At 41.5% G+C, this 22,790-nt stretch overlaps 2 protein-coding genes across 3 annotated transcripts in view; one reads left to right on the forward strand and one right to left on the reverse strand.

Annotated features, from left to right (window-relative positions):
• Positions 1-8,632, reverse strand: part of ncapd3 (non-SMC condensin II complex, subunit D3) — a 29,380-nt gene extending 20,748 nt beyond the window's left edge. The window contains exons 1-8 of the mRNA XM_064981930.1: positions 8,530-8,632; positions 5,647-5,813; positions 4,814-4,976; positions 4,256-4,422; positions 3,896-4,060; positions 3,726-3,787; positions 3,540-3,627; positions 3,289-3,422 (exon numbers count right to left, since the gene is read on the reverse strand). Of these exons, the coding sequence (XP_064838002.1) occupies positions 3,289-3,422; positions 3,540-3,627; positions 3,726-3,787; positions 3,896-4,060; positions 4,256-4,422; positions 4,814-4,976; positions 5,647-5,813; positions 8,530-8,581 (998 nt within the window). The 5' untranslated portion in view covers positions 8,582-8,632. The remainder of the gene's footprint in view (positions 1-3,288; positions 3,423-3,539; positions 3,628-3,725; positions 3,788-3,895; positions 4,061-4,255; positions 4,423-4,813; positions 4,977-5,646; positions 5,814-8,529) is intronic.
• Positions 8,633-9,293: 661 nt separating this feature from the next.
• On the forward strand, positions 9,294-16,507 carry LOC135550808 (vacuolar protein sorting-associated protein 26B-like). 2 transcript variants are annotated; one of them, XM_064981933.1, is made up of 6 exons: positions 9,294-9,729; positions 10,504-10,660; positions 11,336-11,500; positions 12,839-13,014; positions 13,284-13,426; positions 14,536-16,507. In XM_064981933.1, the coding sequence occupies exons 1-6, from the start codon at positions 9,507-9,509 to the stop codon at positions 14,701-14,703; spliced, it is 1,032 nt and encodes a 343-aa protein (XP_064838005.1). In that variant the 5' UTR covers positions 9,294-9,506; the 3' UTR covers positions 14,704-16,507. The 2 variants fall into 2 exon arrangements, with proteins under 2 accessions (XP_064838005.1, XP_064838004.1); XM_064981932.1 differs by having other exon boundaries at positions 14,579-16,507.
• The last annotated feature ends 6,283 nt before the right edge of the window (positions 16,508-22,790 follow it).

Here is a 22,790-nt window from a genome sequence, read left to right on the forward strand (position 1 = left end):
GTTTGGAGCAGTGGCTTCTTCCTTGCTGAGCGGCCTTTCAGGATATGTCAATATAAGACTTGTTATACTGTGGATAGAGATACTTTTGTACCTGTTTCCTCCAGCATCTTCACACGGTCCTTTGTTCTTGTTCTGGGATTGATTTGCACTTTTCGCACCAAAGTACGTTCATCTCTAGGAGACAGAACACATCTCCTTTCTGAGCGGTATGACGGCTGCGTGGTCCCATGGTGTTTATACATGCGTACTATTGTTTGTACAGATGAACGTGGTACCTGCTCCCAAGGATGAACCAGACTTTGAAGTCTACAAAAAATTTTTTTTCTGAGGTCTTTACTGATTACTTTTGATTTTACTATGATGTCAAGCAAAGAGGAACTGAGTTTGAAGGTAGGCCTTGAAATACATCAACAGGTACACCTGACTCAAATTTTCTGGAATTTTCCAAGCTGTTTAAGGCACAGTGAACTTAGTGTATGTAAACTTCTGACCCACTGGAATTGTTGATACAGTGAGTTATAAGTGAAATAATCTGTCTGTCAACAATTGTTGGAAAAATTACTTGTGTCATGCACAAAATAGATGTCCTCACTGACTTGACAAAACTATACTTTTTTAGTAATACATTGTGGAGTGGTTGAAAAACGAGTTAATTGCTCGAACCAAAGTGTATTCAAAATTCAACTCTGTGTGTGTTATATATACACACACACACACACACACACATACACACGTATATGTAAACATATATACACACACATATGTACAGTGGGGCAAAAAAGTATTTAGTCAGCCACCAATTGTGCAAGTTCTCCCAATTAAAAAGATGAGGCCTGTAATTTTCATCATAGGTACACTTCAACTATGACAGACAAAATGAGAAAAAATTATGGTGGAAAATAAGTATTTGGTCACCTACAAACAAGAAAGATTTCTGGCTCTCACAGACCTGTAACTTCTTCTTTAAGAGGCTCCTCTGTCCTCCACTCGTTACCTGTATTAATGGCACCTGTTTGAACTTGTTATCAGTATAAAAGACACCTGTCCACAACCTCAAACAGTCACACTCCAAACTCCACTATGGCAAAGACCAAAGAGCTGTCAAAGGACACCAGAAACAAAATTGTAGACCTGCACCAGGCTAGGAAGACTGCATATGCAATAGGTAAGCAGCTTGGTTTGAAGAAATCAACTGTGGGAGCAATTATTAGGAAATGGAAGACATACAAGACCACTGATAATCTCCCTCGATCTGGGGCTCCACGCAAGATCTCACCCTGTGGGGTCAAAATGATCACAAAAACGGTGCGCAAAAATCCCAGAACCACACGGGGGGGCCTAGTGAATGACCTGCAGAGAGCTGGGACCAAAGTAACAAAGCCTACCATCAGCAAGGGCATTGAAGATGAAACGTGGCTGGGTCTTTCAGCATGACAATGATCCCAAACACCACGCCCGGGCAATTAAGGAGTGGCTTCGTAAGAAGCATTTCAAGGTCCTGGAGTGGCCTAGCCAGTCTCCAGATCTCAACCCCATGGAAAATCTTTGGAGGGAGTTGAAAGTCCGTGTTGCCCAGCAACAGCCCCAAAACATCACTGCTCTAGAGGAGATCTGCATGGAGGAATGGGCCAAAATACCAGCAACAGTGTTTGAAAACCTTGTGAAGACTTACAGAAGACGTGACCTCTGTCATTGCCAACAAAGGGTATATAACAAAGTATTGAGAAACTTTTGTTATTGACCAAATACTTATTTTCCACCATAATTTGCAAATAAATTCATTAAAAATCCTACAATGTGATTTTCTGGATTTTTTCCTTCTCATTCTGTCATAGTTGAAGTGTACTTATGATGAAAATTACAGGCCTCATCTTTTTAAGTGGGAGAACTTGCACAATTGGTGGCTGACTAAATATTTTTTTCCCCCACTGTATACTTCTGTGTATTGATTTTAAGAAAGGCATTGGTGTTCATGGTTAGGTACACCTTGGAGCAATGACTATATGCAACGCAGGACACGCTAGATTAACTAGTAATATCAACCATGTGTAATTAACTAGTGATTATGATTGATTTTTTTTTTTTTAATAAGATAAGTTTAATGCTAGCTAGCAACTTACCGTGGCTTCTTACTGCATTCGCATAACAGGCAGGCTCCTCGTGCAATGTAATCAGGTGGTTAGAGCGTTGGACTAGTTAACTGTAAGGTTGCAAATTTGCATCCCCTGAGCTGACAAGGTGAAAATCTGTTGTTCTGCCCCCTGAACGAGGCAGTTAGCCTAGGAACGGTGGGTTGTCATTGAAAATAAGAATGTGTTCTTAACTGACTTGCCTAGTTAAAGATTAAATATAAAAGGTGTATTTTTTTATTTAAATATATATTTTTAAATCGTCCAAAATCAGTGTCCAAAAATAGATTTCCGATTATTATGATAACTTGAAATCGGCCATTCCGATTAAATCGGTCGACCTCACGTGTGTGTGTGTATACATATATATAAATAAATAAATGACTATTCCATGGTAGCACTCACATCGATAGCCATGAAATGCTTTGAAAGACAAAATAAATTGAATGTTCTATTATATAAAAAAAGTTGTAAAAAAAATTAAAAAACTGAACCATGCATGATAGCACCAGCTGTTCCGAACAATCTGTTCCATCAGCCTTATTAACCGATGTGAGTAAGGCCTATAAACAGGTTAACATTCGCGCAGGGCCAAACGGGAAAATGAGTCTGTACTACATTTAAAATAACTTTCTGTACTTCTGTCAAATGTGTCTTATGTCATCGTCTACTGCTTGAGAGGACAAAGTCTCAGTGCAGCCAATGTCCCAATAATTATAGCGCGAGAACACAGCCTCCTCACAGCCTGCTCCACTTACTCATTGCTAGCTCTAGCCTGTCCTGATGATTATCATTATGTAGTAGTACATTTTTTTCTTCTTCCCCAAAGTCAAATTGATTGTATGATTTTATAATGCATACATTAAAAAATATCAAATGTAATGATATTGAACTCAAAAGATCTGTCTGGATCAAGTGCCATTCTGTGACTACGGCTAATATGCCCCCAGATATCACTTTGGTATTGTGATGGTTCTGAATTTTGTGATACTAAACTTGGTATCAAAATCAAAACACTAGTCTACACCTGTTGTTTATGAAGCATGTGACAAATTGTTTTTTGGACATATCCTCCTGTTTCCTGATCATTGCAGATGGACATGGAGTGAAGGAGAGGAAGCATGTTTATTGATTCACGTTGTGAACTGCCATTCTTTACCTGACAAAGCCAATGGCCTGATCCTGGGCAGCGAGGACAGCTTGGGTGGCCATCATGAGGGAGGGCTTGCCACTTTCCCCTTTGCTCATCATGAGGATCACATACAGGACTCTGTGGAAAACCCGGCGCAGAGACTGGAGAGACAAGTCAATTCAACAACAAAGAACCAGAGCTTAAACTCATTACGGTAGTAAGTCTGTAGTAATGTTTTGACCAAGGAAGATGTGTTGTATATGTATTTTCCTCAATACCACTTTCTCATCCCCATGATTTGAAGAGCAGAGCAACCACAATCCGTAATAGGCCAACTCAGGCATTGTCCTCATGTCATCGATATCCCTGGGCACAGATCAAATCAATTTTTACAAAATAAATAATTGTTGAAAATATTGAATTTCACAAAGGATAATGAAGTGTATGTATGTCTGTGTACTTACTGTCCAGCACCAAAGCTCAATTCTCCAATAACAGGCTCAAAGTTAGTCAGCTTGGCAAACATCTAAAGTTGACAAAGAAGATCCAGCTTTTAATGGTGTAACTGCTCAACATTTTAATAGACGAGGTCAAAACCACCTAGCCTATAGATACTGGCACTATCCAGAATTACCTGTACACAGTTGTCTGCACTCTGTGGCTCATCCTTCAACGGAAATTTGAGGAGGAGCCGGAGGAGGCTTTTCACCAGGAGGACGACTCCCTCTCTGATATTTAGGAGGTCCTGTGGAGACAAATGGACCTCCTCGTCCTGTTCCTCATCCTCATCTACGTCCATCTGTTGAGTGAGAGACAAGACAAAAACACTATTAGAATGAACAAGGTGAGTAACCTTGGAAAAATTAAAAGATCATTGAGATTTGATCAGTGTCATTATACAATATTGTGTAAAGTAAGACAGCCCCAAGTATGAAAACAGGAACATGCCTGGACATAAAGGCAATGTAGTATTTCCAGTATATCTATGACAAACCTCATCATTGTCTTTCCTGTGTGGTTTGGACCGTTTGCAGTCAGCCTGAGAGCTCTTCAAAGTGTCTTTCTTGCGCTTCTTGACCAAGCTCTGGGGCCAACAGTTGCTCACGGTGTTCAAGCAAGTGTCGAAGAGGATTTGGTGGAACATTTTGTTGACCACACTACCTGTGGAAGACAGACAGAAAGGCAAGTCCAAGAGACAGACCAGAGTAAACACACATTCACAGGGTAACCTCCAGCCCAAAGGAAATTATTTTCACCCATCCACATTAGAAGTCCTAATCGAATATAACGGATGTGAAACGGCTAGCTTAGTTAGCGGTGTGCTAGCGTTTCAATCGGTCACGTCACTTGCTCTGAGACATTGAAGTAGTAGTTCCCCTTGCTCTGCAAGGGCTGCGGCTTTTGTGGAGCGATGGGTAACGATGCTTCGAGGGTGACTGTTGTGTGCAGAGGGTCCCTGGTTCGCGCCCGGGTATGGGCGAGGGGACGGTCTAAAATTATACTGTTACACGAACATGCTTTATAATTTTACTTAGTACAGTACAGAAAATACCTGGGATTCCCAGTAGCAGTAAGTAGAGGGAGGATGCCTGTAGAGCGCTTATCCTTTGCTGAACGCTGGCTGTTTTGGACTTCCCTCCCAAGACAAAGTACGACAGCACCGCCACAAGTGACTTGACAGAGACCCCATTGTCACCAAACACTGTCCAGACACTCTAAAAATACAATCACGGAATCAAGGGAATGATAAATCAGAGTACATTCTATGGATTGCTTCTCTGTCACAGAAAGGTTCCCAACTTTCTAGTTAAACCCATCTGTAAATTATTCAGTGTCTCCCCTATATGCATGTAGCAGTGGCGCAACGCCGCTTCTAAATCATGGCCTCCACTGCATCATTTTTTATTATAATGTAGATGTATGCCCCAGGAAGACCCCAAACACCATCCGCCACAGGTCTCTTATTTTCATACTAAACATAAGACATGGTATTACACACTACTGATTTGTTAACTAACCTCAAGACCAGTATGAAGTTGATAGAAATAAAACCATGCATTTCAAGATAAAATTCACACGAGAGGAAACAGCTCTACTGTCCACTCCAGCACCTTTGTTATTTTTTTTTGTGGGTGAAACTGAGCGAGGTGAGGTGCGTCGGTAAATGTGGTACATATTCTGATGTTTTTTCGCACGTGCAATGATGTGTCAGTGTTGGTTGCATTAACTTCTTTGTTATTGTAATATCCTAAACGGACCTGGCAGTTTCAACATTACAATTCCAGCTTTAAAAAGGGTATGCTACAAGTACTTGAGGTTAAGGACAGCCAAACAGAAAAGACCATGCAATTTTCAAGCTAAACTCTTTACTAAAACAGTTCTTACTTGTGATGCGCCATCAGTTCCTATAGGGGACACCTCAGAGTCAGTCATATAGGGTAGCAGGTGACTGTACAACGTTTCGAATTCCTTGGATCCACTTTTTATGACAATGGCAGCATCCAGTGGTTCAGTTTCAGTGAATTCAAAATCCCACACAGCATCAACCCAACCTGCACAAAAAACACCAATGAATATAAGTTTCAACTCTTTACTTGATCCCAAACTCTGAACAATGAATGCAAGACTGACTTGACATGATAAATCAGCTAGCTATCATAGGTCAATTCCTTGCCAGCTAGAGTGGAAAATATTTTTGGCATCTCAGATTGAAGTTCCTATGTGAGAATTGCAAGAACAATGGTATTCAGTATTGTTGTAATTGTCATTATCACAAATACATTTTTTATTTTTTATTAAATCAAGTTTAAATTTAAATAAAAATATCAGCCAATTAACCGTTATCGGCTTTTTTGGTCCTCCAATAAATCGGTATCGAAAAATCATAAATCGGTCGACCTCTAATAAGAGAATAATGATGACACCAAGATGTCTGTATCATGTACAGTCCACAGATCATAGGATGCAGTGGTGGAAAAAGTACCTAAATTGTCATACTTGAGTAAAAGTAAAGATACCTTAATAGAAAATGTAAGTCAGACAGTAAAATACTACTTGAGCAAGTCATAAAATATTTGGTTTAAATAAACTTAAGTATAAAAAGTATAAATAATTTCAAATTCATTATATTACCCTAAAAAAATATTTATATACACTGCTAAAAAAAAAGAAAAAAAAGGGGAACACTTTAAACAACACAATGTAACTCCAAGTCAATCACACTTTTGTGAAATAAAACTGTCCACTTAGGAAGCAACACTGACTGACAAATTTCACATGCTGTTGTGCAAATGGAATAGACAACCGGTGGAAATAGGCAATTAGCAAGACACCCCAAATAAAGGAGTGGTTCTGCAGGTGGTGACCACAGACCACTTCTCAGTTCCTATGCTTCCTGGCTGATGTTTTGGTCACTTGAATGCTGGCGGTGCTTTCACTCTAGTGGTAGCACGAGACGGAGTCTACAACCCACACAAGTGGCTCAGGTAGTGCAGCTCATCCAGGATGGGACATCAATGCGAGCTGTGGTAAGGTTTGCTATGTCTGTCAGCGTAGTGTCCAGAGCATTGAGGTGCTACCAGGAGACAGGCCAGTACATCAGGAGATGTGGAGGAGGCCGTAGGAGGGCAACAACCCAGCAGCAGGATCGATACCTCTGCCTTTCTGCAAGGAGGAGCACTGCAAAATGACCTCCAGCAGGCCACAAATGTGCATGTGTCTGCTCAAACGGTCAGAAACATATAAAATACTTTTATCTTTACATAGTTGAATGTGCTGACAACAAAATCACACAACAATTATCAATGGAAATCAAACCCATTTATCAACCCATGGAGGTCTGGATTTGGAGTCACACTCAAAAGTAAAGTGGAAAACCACACAACAGGCTGATCCAACTTTGATGTAATGTCCTTAAAACAAATCAAAATGAGGCTCAGTAGTGTGTGTGGCCTCCACGTGCCTGTATGACCTCCCGACAACACCTGGGCATGCTCCTGATGAGGTGGCGGATGGTCTCCTGAGGGATCTCCTCCTAGACCTGGACTAAAGCATCCGCCAACTCCTGGACAGTCTGTGGTGCAACGTGGCGTTGGTGGATGGAGCGAGACATGATGTCCCAGATGTGCTCAATTGGATTCAGGTCTGGGGAACGGGCAGGCTAGTCCATAGCATCAATGCCTTCCTCTTGCAGGAATTGCTGACACACTCCAGCCACATGAGGTCTTGCATTAGGAGGAACCCAGGGCCAACCGCACCAGCATATGGTCTCACAAGGGGTCTGAGGATCTCATCTTGGTACCTAATGGCAGTCAGGCTACCTCTGGCGCGCACATGGAGGGCTGTGCGGCCCCCCAAAGAAATGCCACCCTACACCATGACTGACCCCCCGCCAAACCGGTCATGCTGGAGGATGTTGCAGGCAGCAGAATGTTCTCCACGGCGTCTCCAGACTCTGTCACGACTGTCACATGTGCTCAGTGTGAACATGCTTTCATCTGTGAAGAGCACAGGGCGCCAGTGGCGAATTTGCCAATCTTTGTGTTCTCTGGCAAATGCCAAACGTCCTGCACGGTGTTGGGCTGTAAGCACAACCCCCACCTGTGGATGTCGGGCCCTCATACCACCCTCATGGAGTCTGTTTCTGACCATTTGAGCAGACACATGCACATTTGTGGCCTGCTGGAGGTCATTTTGCAGGGCTCTGGCAGTGCTCCTCCTTGCACAAAGGCGGAGGTAGCGGTCCTGCTGCTGGGTTGTTGGCCTCCTCCACGTCTCCTGATACTAAATTGATTTTATTTATGTATTAAGTTAAAATAAGTTAATTCAGTATTGTCATATATATATATATATATTTCTTTGTTAAGTACAGCGAAATTTGCCATTTGTTCCTACGTTCTAGAATGTTCAGGTGAAGTTGGCAACTTAAAATTTAACAAGTGACAAATGGAACTGCATGACCACAGTTACATTTTGTTATAAAATGTAACGTTAGCTTGCTAAGTCGATAACCTGCCACAATAGTATTGGTAAAGTTTTAGATAAGTTCATCACTGAAGTTGGTGACACAACATATTAGTAACTAACAGTAGCTAGCTGGCTAGCAAATCAAAACAGGCATAACACGCCATGTCAGGCGTTCACCCTAGCTAGATAGCATCGGTTCTCTTGCAACTTGGCACGACAAATTCGTTAAAATATCAATTTAAGCAGGCCAATTGTTATTTCCGTACTACTTAAATACCCATATCCTTTCAAATTAGGACTTACCTCCGGAGATGTCTTTCAAATTTAGAAAATCTAGCGCATGTATTAACTCCATCTTTCTTTGAATAAACCCGCCAACTCCTCTACAGCCGCGCTCTTGATTTACGTAATCGTCGGTTATATTTACGCCAGAAATGTTGCGTCGAAATTGCGCAGAATCTGACGCTGACAGCTTTGGTTGACAAATATGTTTTTATAAACCGGGTGTTTGGGAGCCCTGAATACTGATTGGCTGACAGCCGTGGTACGGATATAACAAAAAAAAAAATTTTTCTTCTCTAATTATGTTGGTAACCAGTTCATAATAGCAATAAGGCACCTCTGGGGTTAGTGGGATATGGGCAATAGACCACAGCTAAGGGCTGTATACATGCACTCCGCATTGTGTCGTGCTTAAGAACAGCCCTTAGCCGTGGTATATTGGCCATATACCACAGCCCCTAGGACCTTGTTGCTTATATATTGTTTCATTTTGCCACATCTAGAATATAATTATTTTTCTTGACGTAGGTGGTTCCTTTCTTCTAGCTATACTGGATAAGAAATACATTCATTGAGCAAAAGGGTCAGGAAAATCACAATTGAAATGAAAAATTAACACTTCAAAATTGCAATATTTCTCTGTGATCTGATATGGTGTCAGTGTGAAGTTGGCTATAGCTATCCAAAATGATTTGGCCATTTCTATCTGTAGAATATCTGCATTCAATGCACATTACACTGATCCCGAGCCTGCAGTTACACGCATGCGCATTTAACAAGGAAACGCTACAGTGGGCATTGCAATACTGCTGTAATTGGAAACATTCAACAATCGCTCCAATTAGTTTCGTATCATAGGGCAGACAGCACAATCTAAATTCCGGAGGAAATCACTCGTAAGAAGCATTTGGAATACAGTAACGTAAGAGTTTTGTTGTACATGCAAAATCTACAAAGGCTTGTTGAAAAAGGCATAGGCTCCGAAACAAGGTCCAGTGATGAGTTTCTTTAGTTTTGGTCAAAGTGCAGAAATCGATATAGTTTTGAAAGACGCTGAGACAAGAAAGAAAGTTGAACATAAGACTGAGGATGGGAAAAAGGACAAATATTTTCTGTTATATGATGGTGAGACTGTATCTGGAAACGTCAACGTAACACTTAAGAATCCAGGGAAAAGACTCGAGCATCAAGGCATCAAAATGGAGTTTATTGGGCAGATTGGTAAGTCTGTGACACAGCAGGGTTGTCACTGCCAAAATAACTTAATAAGCTACACAGTTATCCATGGCGCAAAACATGAATTTTCTTCAATTAAGAAGTCTCTATTTGTGATGTCGTCATCCTAATGAATTGTCAAGCTGATTAAATTAACTATCTGTGTTGATTGATTGATCAATGTTGCAACTGTAGCTCGATGACCCAAGTCATATGACATACATGTATGTGCCACGTGTGTTGCCCGTTGAGAGAGAAATATATGTTATCACCAGCTGGTCTTTAGTTTGCTTTGAGTATGTTACAATTGATATGCAACGTTTTAGTCGATGAGTGAACGTATTAAGCCATGCCATGCTCATTAGTCTATTCACTGCACGCTGCATGGGCACGGGTTAAAACGTAGTGCCCTGTGGTTGGCTGTGATATAAGTGATAAACAGAAGCACTATTGTGCCACAGAAACTATCCTACAGTATATTAGTTATCTGCCTTGTCAGAAGTTCAGAGATGTGTGAGAATCATGATACTAACTTCACCTGTCAGTTACACTTGAACATAAATGTGGCCTATAGCATAGGTCCTTTATAGTTACATTGTAATAAACGTTATTACACAGTTGTAAGATGCAGTAACCAGTTGTCATTTGTAGCATTACCTTGAATCTATTTACACTACATGTAATGCCTTTTAAAGGGATAGAAAGTAATCTGTAAACTCTTCTAGATTATTTTTCACCATTGAAAACTGGTGACTCTAACAACTATTTCTCTCTTGTCAGAGCTGTACTACGACAGGGGGAACCACCATGAGTTTGTGTCTCTGGTTAAAGACTTGGCCAGACCGGGAGAGCTAACGCAGTCCCAAACCTTTGACTTTGAGTTTACACACGTGGAAAAACCATACGAGTCCTACACAGGCCAGAATGTCAAATTACGGTATGCAAGTATCTGGCAACAATCCATGCATGAACCATTTGTACAACATTATAGGTCAAAATCAATTACCCTCACACACAATTTGAGTTCCATCACTAAATGCGATTTCACTGTTATTTCATTCGCCTAATAATAGTGCATTCTAGTTGTTGTCTTTGGTAATGGGGAATTGTCAATGGATTGCATGTGATTCTAGGCCATTTAGTTAAATGTAATAATTTTAAGCATTGTAAAGCTGATTGTCTGTGATAAAAATGCCTTTGTCCAAAAGAATGGACCTCTAGAGTGCCATTTAAAGAGTTCTACAGTCAACAAAACAGAATTGTTGCCTTGGCAAAACAAGGAAATAGAAACAGAAATAATAGAATCTGAAAATAGAGAATTGCCATTTCCGATGTCTCCAGTACAGTGTATATCTACAGTAGCTTAACTTCTGTACATATGTCAAATATGTTAACATGAGAGTATCATTTGTCTGTAGAGTGAAATGCAAATACAGTTATATCAAAGCACATACTTCACCTGATTTCTACTGTGTCTCACCAACTATTTGTGGTTTTTATGGGTAGAATGTGACTCCTATTGGAGACTTTCTGAATTGTTCTTTGTGCATCAAGCATTTATACCCATTAAGTAGATGAGTTGATTTTCTGCCTCTTCTCTTTTATATTTCAGCTATTTTCTGAGGGCAACGGTAAGCCGGAGACTGAACGACATCAGTAAAGAGATGGACATTGTCGTGCACACGCTCAGCACATACCCAGAACTCAACTCGTCGATCAAGATGGAAGTGGGAATCGAAGACTGTCTACACATCGAGTTTGAGTACAACAAGTCCAAGTATGACTCTGTTACCATGGTTTATCATATTTGGAGAAAAAAATCATGTTTTTGAATGATGAGATAGCAGAGCATTATAGTGAAGTCAAAATTGAGTATCCCTGGTTTAACTTCCCTAAACTCCTATGCTAATAGCATGTTTATATTTGTATTTATTATGGATCCCCATTAGCTGCAACCAAGGCAGCAGCTACTCTTCCTGGGGTCCAGCAAAATGAAGGCAGTTATACAATTTTACAAACATTACTATACATTCACAGATTTCACAACACACTGTGTGCCCTCAGGCCCCTACTCCACCACTACCACATATCTACAATAAAAAATCCCAGTGTATGTGTGTGTATAGTGCGTATGTTATTGTGCGTGTGTCTATGCATGTCTCTGTGCCTATTTTTGTGTTGTATCACAGTCCCTGCTGTTCCATAAGGTGTATTTTTATGTTTTTTATATCTAATTTTACTGCTTGCATCAGTTACTTGATGTGGAATAGAGTTCCTTGTAGTCATGGCTCTATGTAGTACTGTGTGCCTCCCATAGTCTGTTCTGGACTTGGGGACTGTGAAGAGACCTCTTGTGGCATGTCTTGTGGGGTATGCATGGGTGTTTGAGTTGTGCGCAAGTAGTTCAAACAGACAGCTCGGTGCATTCAACATAAATATATTTTGGGGCTCGCAAGTGGTCTAAGGCACTGCATCTCAGTGCAAGAAGCGTCACTACAGTCCCTGGTTCGAATCCAGGCTGTATCACATCTGGCCGTGATTGGGAGTCCCATAGGGCAGCGCACAATTGGCCCAGCGTCGTCCTGGTTTGGCCGGGTAGGCTGTCATTGTAAATAAGAATTTGTTCTAAACTGACTTGCCTAGTTAAATAAAGGTTAAATAAAATATATATAAAAATATATATATTTATGTTAGCTCTCTGTGTACATCCAAGGGCCTGCCGTGTTTCCCTGTTCTGAACCAATTTCAATTTTCTTGAGTCCCTTTTTGTGGCACAAAATTATGGCCTGTAGGATCTGCCTTGTTGATAATGCTATAGTGCTGTATCGTATGATTTTTGAGGAAAAAACATCTGAATGTAATAGGACATTTGACGTAGCTTATGTCGCAAATTAAACACTGATCAGTTTGAGGCGAGTGAAACATTGTCAATTACTTGTTATGACAACTTCTGTCATTACTGTTTATTAGCATTGGATGGAAGTGTATAGTTAATCAAAACCAGTGTGGATTTCGGTCTCTCCTTGTCCATAGACTGCTTTCAAGATAATGAAACCATAACCTAAATATGCCATTAAAACAGTCCCTTTAACTGTGAACTGTCCCTTTAATGCAGATACCACCTAAAAGATGTAATCGTGGGAAAGATTTACTTCCTCTTGGTACGGCTCAAGATCAGACACATGGAGATTGACATCATCAAGCGAGAAACGACAGGCACAGGCCCAAATGTGTACCATGAAAATGATACCATAGCCAAGTATGAGATTATGGACGGAGCACCAGTGAGAGGTAAGTGGCACCGACAACCAGTGGAGGCTGGTGGAAGGAGAAACCAGAGGAAGGGCTCATTCTAATGGCTGGAATGGAACTGTATGTTTGATAGTTTTCCATTAACTTTAGATCCATTACAATGAGCACATCCTGCGGATTCTCCTTTTACCAGCCTCCATGCTGGATTTACACAAACGTTGGGCATGGGACTTGGATTAAAAACGTCTGACAAAAAAACTGATTTTACAGTGAACTATTACTTTAATAGTATGGCTTTTGTCTTTCAGGCGAGTCCATCCCTATCCGACTATTTCTGGCTGGCTATGAGATGACTCCTACAATGAGGGACATCAACAAGAAGTACTCTGTGCGGTACTACCTCAACCTGGTGCTCATAGACGAGGAGGAGAGGCGTTACTTCAAACAGCAGGTACATGCAGATACACAGTAGAAACAGTAAACACACAATAGAGATAGAATGGCAGGCAGGTAGCTGCTGTTGTTCTATTTGATCTGATTGGTGACTAATTGGTGGTTCATGTCAAGGGTCAAGGTCAGCACATTGTTCATTTCAACTCTGTGTATGGGTGCTGTGTAACAGTAGGCTGTAACAAAACATTTATTTGTATTGGGATGTAAAGAAAGGACATCAAATAGAGATCCTATCATACCTGTATCACACCATAGCAAATTGTAACATGAGGTGTACACCAAATCAAATCAAATGTATTTATATAGCCCTTCTTACATCAGCTGATATATCAAAGTGCTGTACAGAAACCCAGCCTAAATCCCCAAACAACAAGCAATGCAGGTGTAGAAGCACAGTGGCTAGGAAAAACTCCCTAGAAAGGCCAAAACCTAGGAAGAAACCTAGAGAGGAACCAGGCTATGAGGGGTGGCCAGTCCTCTTCTGGCTGTGCCGGGTGGAGATTATAACAACATGGCCAAGATGTTCAAATGTTCATAACTGACCAGCATGGTCAAATAATAGTAATCACAGTGAACAGGTCAGGGTTCCATAGCCACAGGCAGAACAGTTGAAACTGGAGCAACAGCACGGCCAGGTGGACTGGGGACAACTAGGAGTCATCATGCCAGGTAGTCCTGAGGCATGGTCCTAGGGCTCAGGTCCTCCGAGAGAGCGAGAAATAAAGAATTAGAGAGAGAATCCTAAAATTCACACAGGACACCGGATAAGACAGGAGAAATTCTCCAGATATAACAGACTGACCCTAGCCCCCCAACACAAACTACTGCAGCATAAATACTGGAGGCTGAGACAGGGGGGTCAGGAGACACTGTGGCCCCATCCGATGATACCCCCGGACAGGGCCAAACAGGCAGGATATAACCCCACCCACTTTGCCAAAGCACATATCCCACACCACTAGAGGGATATCTTCAACCACCAACTTACCATCCTGAGACAAGGTCGAGTATAGTAGGCTGTGTGTTGGTGAGTGCAGTAGTTAAACTGGGATGTGTTCATTATCACAACAGGAAATAAAAATGGATGTTCTTATTGGACAAGTCCAGGTAGTCTCTCCCTGTTTCATTCTGTTTTATTGCCTTGTTCTAGGAGATCACTCTGTGGAGGAAGGGGGACATAGTGAAAAAGAGCATGTCCCACCAAGCGGCCATCGCCTCACAACGCTTCGAGGGCTCATCCAGTGCAGAGAAAGCCCTTGCTCAGGCCCAGGCTAAGGAACAGGAACAGTAAAACTCCAGAATAGCCTACACTCCATCGCTTTGTACAGGTGTGTGTGTCTGTGTGCATGTACAGTGTGTGTGCGATGTAGTGTACATGTCTGTGAATCTATGAATGTGAAAAAGAATGTATGTTTTTTTCACTGCATCTATGAATGTGTGTGTGTTTGTCAGAGCATCTTTGAATGAGAGCATGTGTGTGTTGATGTTCAATATGTGAACATCAGCCATCTTAGGCATATATTTCTACCCTCACCCATTTCAACATCGCCATCTCACCACAAGCACTGATGGCACTTTCTACAACAACTGCAGTTGAAAAGGGATGACAAATTTAATGTTTGAAGAAATAAGGCATCCTCATGGTATATTTAATTAACTTTTAGCCAGGTTTTTCTGCCATATTGATTAGCATAATATGCTTTTTTATTTTCTTTGAAATAGTGATTTCTTAACTCAAAACAATGGTGAAAACAGCTGCTGTTGACATAGCTTCCTTTAGGCATCTCTTAATGAATACTTGTCTTTGGCAGTTGGACTCAATGGACATGCAAGACCTCTTAAGTCCTATTTACACCTTGCATTAACATGTGGTCGTCATCCGATCAAGATTATCAAATCACTATCTGATCAAGGTCTGTTCCGTCGACACAAATGTGTGTCTCATCCGTCCACTGTATGTGGACACTGGACACATGTTAGCGCCAGGTATAAACGTGGCTTTAGAATCAGAGAATATGCTAAATGTTTTTTTATCGCGTGAAATGTCATGCAAATAGGGAACATTTTGGGAAAATTACGTTTCAATTGTCAGACATCAACTATCAGCATTGCATTCCATTCCATCATTGTGTCATTATCAGTAGATGTAAACAGCAATGTTTTATTTTTTAACATTTTTTTTATGTATTTGATCTTTTAGTAGCATTATACATATTCTGGGTTCATCTATCTGTTAGAAATGTAAGCCAGGTGGCTTATGTCCATTAACATTGGCCAAGTTCATTTTGCATGGCCCAAGTGTGGTGGCACTGATAGTTTTTTGGAACTAATGGCTTTCACGGTTGTGGCTTGATGGAGAATTAATGGAGCAGGTTAGGATAATTAACATGGCAGGTAAGAAGAATTAATGTAGCAGGTTAGTAGAATTAAAGTTGCAGGTTAGGATAAGTCATGTAGCATGTTAGGATAATTAGGTTAAGGTTAGGAAAAGGGTTAGGCTGAGATAAAAATGTACTCTATCTTACCGAAGAAGCCATCAGTTCCGAGAAACCATCAGTATACCATGCCGGTTCTTCTCATTTTAGACCATTCCATTGCTCCTACTGAAGTCTCCACCCACTCAAAACTAACTTCCCCACTGCCACTGCTGCTAATTCGTGTGAAAGATTTTGGTGTAAACTTTCCAACCTATGAACCAGAAATAAGAAATGTAAACCATTCATTTTTATTTGCACTAGATCCAAATTATGTGAAATCAGTCTGTTTTCTGTCAGTAATTGGTTTGAAAAGTACCTAGAAGACATTGCCAGCATTGGATAACTTTCTGCCTAAGGGTTAATTGCTTAATGGCTCTAGTTAAATTCTAGAAACAACCTCACAGCTTGTTTTTCCAGTCATCTCCAACCATTTTACACCAGGCACATGACTTCCGGTGTGAATGCATTGAAGTCCTCGTAAATTGTGCCTTCACTGTAGGGCTCAGTGTAATTTTGATTGGAAATAATATGAAGAAACAGAATGTGTCAAAAGTAAATACATTTGTGTCAGAGCAAATAAATTTGCAAACATTTCTAAAAAACAGTTTTTGCTTTGTCATTATGCAGTATTGTGTATAGATTGATGAGGGGAAAAAACTATTTATTCAATTTTAGAATAAGGCTTTAACGTAACAAAATCTGGAAAAGTGAAGGGATCTGAATACTTTCCGAAGGCACTGTATTATGGCCTTTAACTAGACTTTGGGCTAGATTCATTCAGATTGAACTAGCCGACTCCCACATAGCTGTTGTTTTGACGGTGTTGGGGAACTGGGTTAGAGCTGTCAAATCCACAAAAGGTTCCTGGCATTATACCTGTCGTGGATATTGTTATTGGCTGCATAGAGTCGCATTAGTATAAAGCCCATGCAGCCATGGGGCGGCAGGGTAGCCTAGTGGTTAGAGCGTTGGACTATGCAGCCAATAACAATATCCGGACTATGCAGCCAATAACAATATATTTGTCATTCTCAAAACTTTTGGCCCCGACTGTATATTGTTTGCAATGGTATTGTTTACAATCAATTGAGTAAAACAAGCTCATGATTTGTATTTTTCAAAAATGTATGACTATATATCCTTCATTTATGAGAGACAAATGGATGTCCCAATCCTACACTGTAGCCTTAAGTGTATTCACAGAAATGTATGTGTATTTTGACCTAACATAAATGTAATACATCTTTCATAGCAAGCTATAAGGTACTATCCCAGTTGTGAAAGGGAATGTTAGTATTCAGACAAAGCTGTATATCAAGGCTCAGGAGAAGACCCAGATGCAGACAGTTTCGAAGTAGCAAAAGTTTATTACAGAAACAGGGGAGCAGGCAAATGAAAGGTCAAGGGCAGGCAGAAGTCAGTTGTCCAGAGCAGAGTCCGAAAGGTTCAGAACGGTGGGCAGGCAGAATGGTCAAAAACCAGGAAAGCTAGAAAACAGGATCTAGAGCAAGACAGAAGCACGGGAAAACCACTTGTGGGCTTGACGAAACAAAATTAACTGGCAACAGAGAACACCGGTACAAGTATACTACAGACCCGTAGCACTCACGTCCGTAGCCATGAAGTCCTTTGAAATGTTGGTAATGGCTCACAACACCATTATGCCAGAAACCCTAGACCCACTCCAATTTGCATACCGCCCAAACAGATCCACAGATGATGCAATCTCTATTGCACTCCACACTGCCCTTTCCCACCTGGACAAAAGAAAGACTTATGTGAGAATGCTATTCATTGACTACAGCTCAGCGTTCAACACCATAGTACCCTCAAAGCTCATCACTAAGGTAAGGATTCTGGGACTAAACACCTCCCTCTGCAACTGGATCCTGGATTTTCTGACGGGCCGCCCCCAGGTGGTGAGGGTAGGTAGCAACACATCTGCCACGCTGATCCTCAACACTGGAGCTCCCCAGGGGTGCGTGCTCAGCCCCCTCCTGTACTCCCTGTTCACCCACGACTGCATGGCCATGCACGACTCCAACACCATCAATACATTTGAAGACGACACAACAGTGGTAGGCCTGATCACCGACAACGACGAGACAGCCTATAGGGAGGTCATAGACCTGGCCGGTTGGTGCCAGAATAACAACATATTCCTCAACGTAACCAAGACTAAGAAGATGATTGTGGAGTACAGGAAAAGGAGGACTGAGCACGCCCCCATTCTCATCGACGGGGCTGTAGTGGAGCAGGTTGAGAGCTTAAAGTTCCTTAGCGTCCACATCAACAACAAACTAGAATGGTCCAAACACACCAAGACAGTCGTGAAGAGGGCACGACAAAGCCTATTCCCCCTCAGGAAACTAAAAAGATTTGGCATGGATCCTGAGCTCCTCAAAAGGTTCTACGGCTGCACCAGCGAGAGCATTGGTTGCATCATTGCTCGGCCTCTGACCACAAGGCACTATAGAGGGTAGTGCGTACGGCCCAGTACATCACTGTGGCTAAGCTGCCTGCCATCCAGGACCTCTACACCAGGCGGTGTTAGAGGAAGACACTAAAAATTGTCAAAGACCCCAGCTACTCTCTTTCTACCATATATGCATAGTCACTTTAACTATACATTCATGTACATACTACCTCAATTGGGCCGAGCAACCAGTGCTCCCGCACATTGGCTAACCGGGCTATCTGCATTGTTACCCACCACCCGCCAACCCCTCTTTTACGCTACTGCTACTCTCTTGTCATCATATATGTATAGTCACTTTAACCATATCTACATGTACATTCTGCCTAACTAACCGGTGTCTGTATGTAGCCTCGCTACTTTTATAGCCTCTCTACTGTATATAGCCTGTCTTTTTACTGTTGTTTTATTTCTTTACTTACCTATTGTTCACCTAATACCTTTTTCCACTTTTGGTTAGAGCCTGTAAGTAAGCGATTCACTGTACGCACGTGACAAATCAACTTTGATTGGATTTGGTTAATAATGGGGAAATGGGCGACACCTGGAGGGGGGTGGAGACAAGCGCAAATACAGGTGAAACAGATCAGGGTGTGACACTGTAGGCTAAATGCTCATACAGGATACAAGTACACACTGTTAACTTTTACCTTTTAATTGTTGTATTTTGTGTTTTTGAAAATGGTTTTTAATGATATTTCTCTGATTTAAAGAGAGCCTGAAATTATATGTTTTTATTCAATGCCTGGCTTGAACCTCTCATGATGTGACACACAAACATGATCACTAGGGGGCAGGCTTGCATGTACTCCTGGTTAGACCTTCAATGTCTTTGAATACCTTATTCCCATCTCTTTGTGAGGGTCTGGGATAATATATGTTCAACCAATCAAACACTGAGGGTGCTCCCTTTCATTTCCTTCATCTTTAATGGTAAAATGAAATTCAAGTGAAATGAAATTCCTGAAATATGTCTACCTATCCTGTGACTCCAAAGGAGTGTAAAGTAAGAAAAGGAGACGAGGAAACTAAGTCACTGTAGACTATTAAGATGCACACTAAAGTGCAGGCACATTGTTACATTGTAATGTAAGTGAGTCCTGGCAGAGGCTGGTTGCCAGATGAGATGAACAGTTTAGTAGATGCGGTCTAAAAGGTTGCTGATGGAAGAGCAGTCAGTCAGTGGCAGCCTTCTACAGTAACTCATCCATGCTAAGGTTATTGGTATTGATTGAGCAGAAGCTGCTGACCAATGTATTTTTTTCAGTTGAGGAATGAAGCCATCAGGAAAATGTGTGCTGTGTTCTTCAGTGTTGATTATTTTCAGGCAAATTCCACTTATGGGCCTGAAGAGCTAAAGCCTTTTCACACAGTATTAGGCTCCAGCCCAGAAACTTGAACTGCAGACATATTAACAAATTGTTAACCGTGAAAACCAACAGTGGAGGTGTATCGTCTTCCCCGGATCCGATTGCACATTGGGATTCTCCTTATTCAATCAAAACTGCTATCCAGGTGTTGCTGATAATGTAGAAAAAAAATGATTTGCTCTACTAGAAAAGAGAACTGTTTAAAGGCCCAAAGCTATTCCTATTTCCTTTACATATGTGACCTTGCATCACCTATTGTGGTCACATTAAGGGTAATGTATCCTTGAGTTTTATGGTTTGTTTGATTAGATGTTACGCAGAAGCAGTGGCGATTTTAGCATGTAAATTCTTGGTGTGGCAAACAAAAGCCACTACACAACACAGCACTAAACAATACATGAGTTGCACTATAATGGTGACAAACAGTGAGCATACAAATGAAGCTGTCCCAACATCAGAGCTTTCTTTTCAGCACCAGGGAATGAATCCTTACCAGCGCTACACCTGGCTATCAGCAGAGCCTTGTGTGCTCACTTGAACAGAAGGTGGCACGGCGATCCTTCTTGTTGGCAAATTTTTATGGTGCTTTCAAGACAACTGGGAAGTCGTAAAAAAAAAAACTAGGTTGAATCTTGACGACAGTGATCTTCAGGTCGGACGGAGCTCTAGAAAGAGGCCAGAGTTCCCGACTTGGAATTCCGAGTTGGATGATTGTTCAAACGTATTTTCCCAGTCGGAGCTAGTTTTTTTTCAGAGTTCCCAGTTGTCTTGAACTCACTGAAGTCTGAGTTTTCCCAGTTATGAGTTTCCAGTTGTTTTGAATGCGACAGAAGTCATACTGGATTGAAAGCATGGCAAATGTATTCAACCTTTTCCGGCCTATTGTGTTACATGTGAATGTCTATGCTTTTAAGCTTAGAAAAGAGATCCTTAAACCCAGACTTGGACCACACACCCTCTCCAGTGAATAGCAGGCTAGTGATTTCTTTGCAACGCTTGCAGTTAGGCACTGATTCCTTTCAAGCCACTCATTGTTGAATTTGCGATTTCCAACTGGTTGTGTATTGTTTATGTCCAATGGCCGGTGAGCACCGATATGTTTTATCTATAATTTCTCTTCATATGACAAGGATTGAAAAGGATTTTCCAGTAGATAGTCCACTTGATTCATGATGATGACTGCTTGTCTAGCTTGCTAGCTAAGATTTCGAAAGTATGATGTTGACATGATCAGTCCAATCAAAGCTACGGTAGCTCTGTCAGTTTGGATGGGGAGTGTTGCTGCAAAGCGATTTTTAGGTCTCTCCAGAGATGTTCGATCAGGTTCAAGTTCTGACTGGGCCACTCAAGGACATTCAGAGACTTGTTCCGAAGCCACTCCTACGTTGTCTTGGCTGTGCTTAGGGTTGTTGTCCTGTTAAAAGGTGAACCTTCGCCCCAGTCTGAGGTCATGAGCGCGCTGGAGCAGGTTTTCATCAAGGGTCTCTCTGTACTTTGCGCCGTTCATCTTTCCCTCTATCCTGACTAGTCTCCCAGTCCCTGCCACTGAAAAACATACCCATAGCACCATGCTTCACCGTAGGGATGGTCCCATGTTTCCGCCAGACATGACGCTTGGTATTCATGCCAAAGAGTTCAATCTTGGTTTCATAAGACCAGATAATCTTGTTTCTCATGGTCTGAGATTCTTTAGGTGCCTTTTGGCAAACTCCAAGCGGGCTGTCATGCCTTTTACTGAGGAGTGGCTTCCGTCTGGCCACGCTACCATAAAGGCATAATTGGTGGAGTGCTGCAGAGATGGTTGTCCTTCTGGAAGATTCTCCCATCTTCACAGAGGAACTCTGCAGCCATGTCAGAGTGACCATCAGGTTCCTGGTAACCTCCCTGATCAAGGACCTTCTCCCCCAATTGCTCAGTTTGGCCGGGCGGCCAGCTCCAGGAAGAGTCTTGGTGGTTCCAAAATTACCATTTAAGAAAGATGGAGGCCACTGAGTTATTGGGGACCTTCAATGCTGCAGAATTGTTTTGGTACCCTTCCCCAGATCTGTGCCTTGACACAATCCTGTCTCGGCGCTCTACGGACAATTCCTTCGACCTCATGGCTTGGTTTTTGCTCTGACATGCACGGTCAACTGTGGGACATTATATAGACAGGTGTGTGCCTTCCAATAAATTGAATTTACCACAGGTGGACTCCAATCAAGTTGTAGAAACATCTCAAGGATGAGCTATGGAAACAGGTTGCACCTGAGCTCAATTTCGAGTCTCATAGCAAAGGGTCTGAATAGTTACATAAATAAGGTAATTCTGTTTTGTATTTGTAATACATTTGCAAAACATTCTAAAAACCTGTTTTTGCTTTGTCATTATGGGGTGTTGTGTGTAAATTGATGAGGAAATATGTTCAGGGTTGTGTCAGAAATATTTTTGCTAATTTCACTATCACAATTATTGCCACACCTGCTGGCGCTGTGCTCCATGGCGAAATACAGTGCCTTGCGAAAGTATTCGGCCCCCTTGAACTTTGCGACCTTTTGCCACATTTCAGGCTTCAAACATAAAGATATAAAACTGCATTTTTTTGTGAAGAATCAACAACAAGTGGGACACAATCATGAAGTGGAACGACATTTATTGGATATTTCAAACTTTTTTAACAAATCAAAAACTGAAAAATTGGGCGTGCAAAATTATTCAGCCCCCTTAAGTTAATACTTTGTAGCGCCACCTTTTGCTGCGATTACAGCTGTAAGTCGCTTGGGGTATGTCTCTATCAGTTTTGCACATCGAGAGACTGAAATTTTTTCCCATTCCTCCTTGCAAAACAGCTCGAGCTCAGTGAGGTTGGATGGAGAGCATTTGTGAACAGCAGTTTTCAGTTCTTTCCACAGTACTTTCGCAAGGCACTGTATGTGGTTGCTTCATGCTGTGTATTTATGGTCTTTTATGTATTGCTTTGGAATCAACTCCAATTCCAATGTTAGTCAGTTATAGTTTGTTAAATGGCTTACAGAAATTAAATAACAAAATGTAGAGCTA

The sequence above is a fragment of the Oncorhynchus masou genome, chromosome 12 (assembly GCF_036934945.1).
Source record: "Oncorhynchus masou masou isolate Uvic2021 chromosome 12, UVic_Omas_1.1, whole genome shotgun sequence".
NCBI lineage: Eukaryota > Metazoa > Chordata > Actinopteri > Salmoniformes > Salmonidae > Oncorhynchus > Oncorhynchus masou.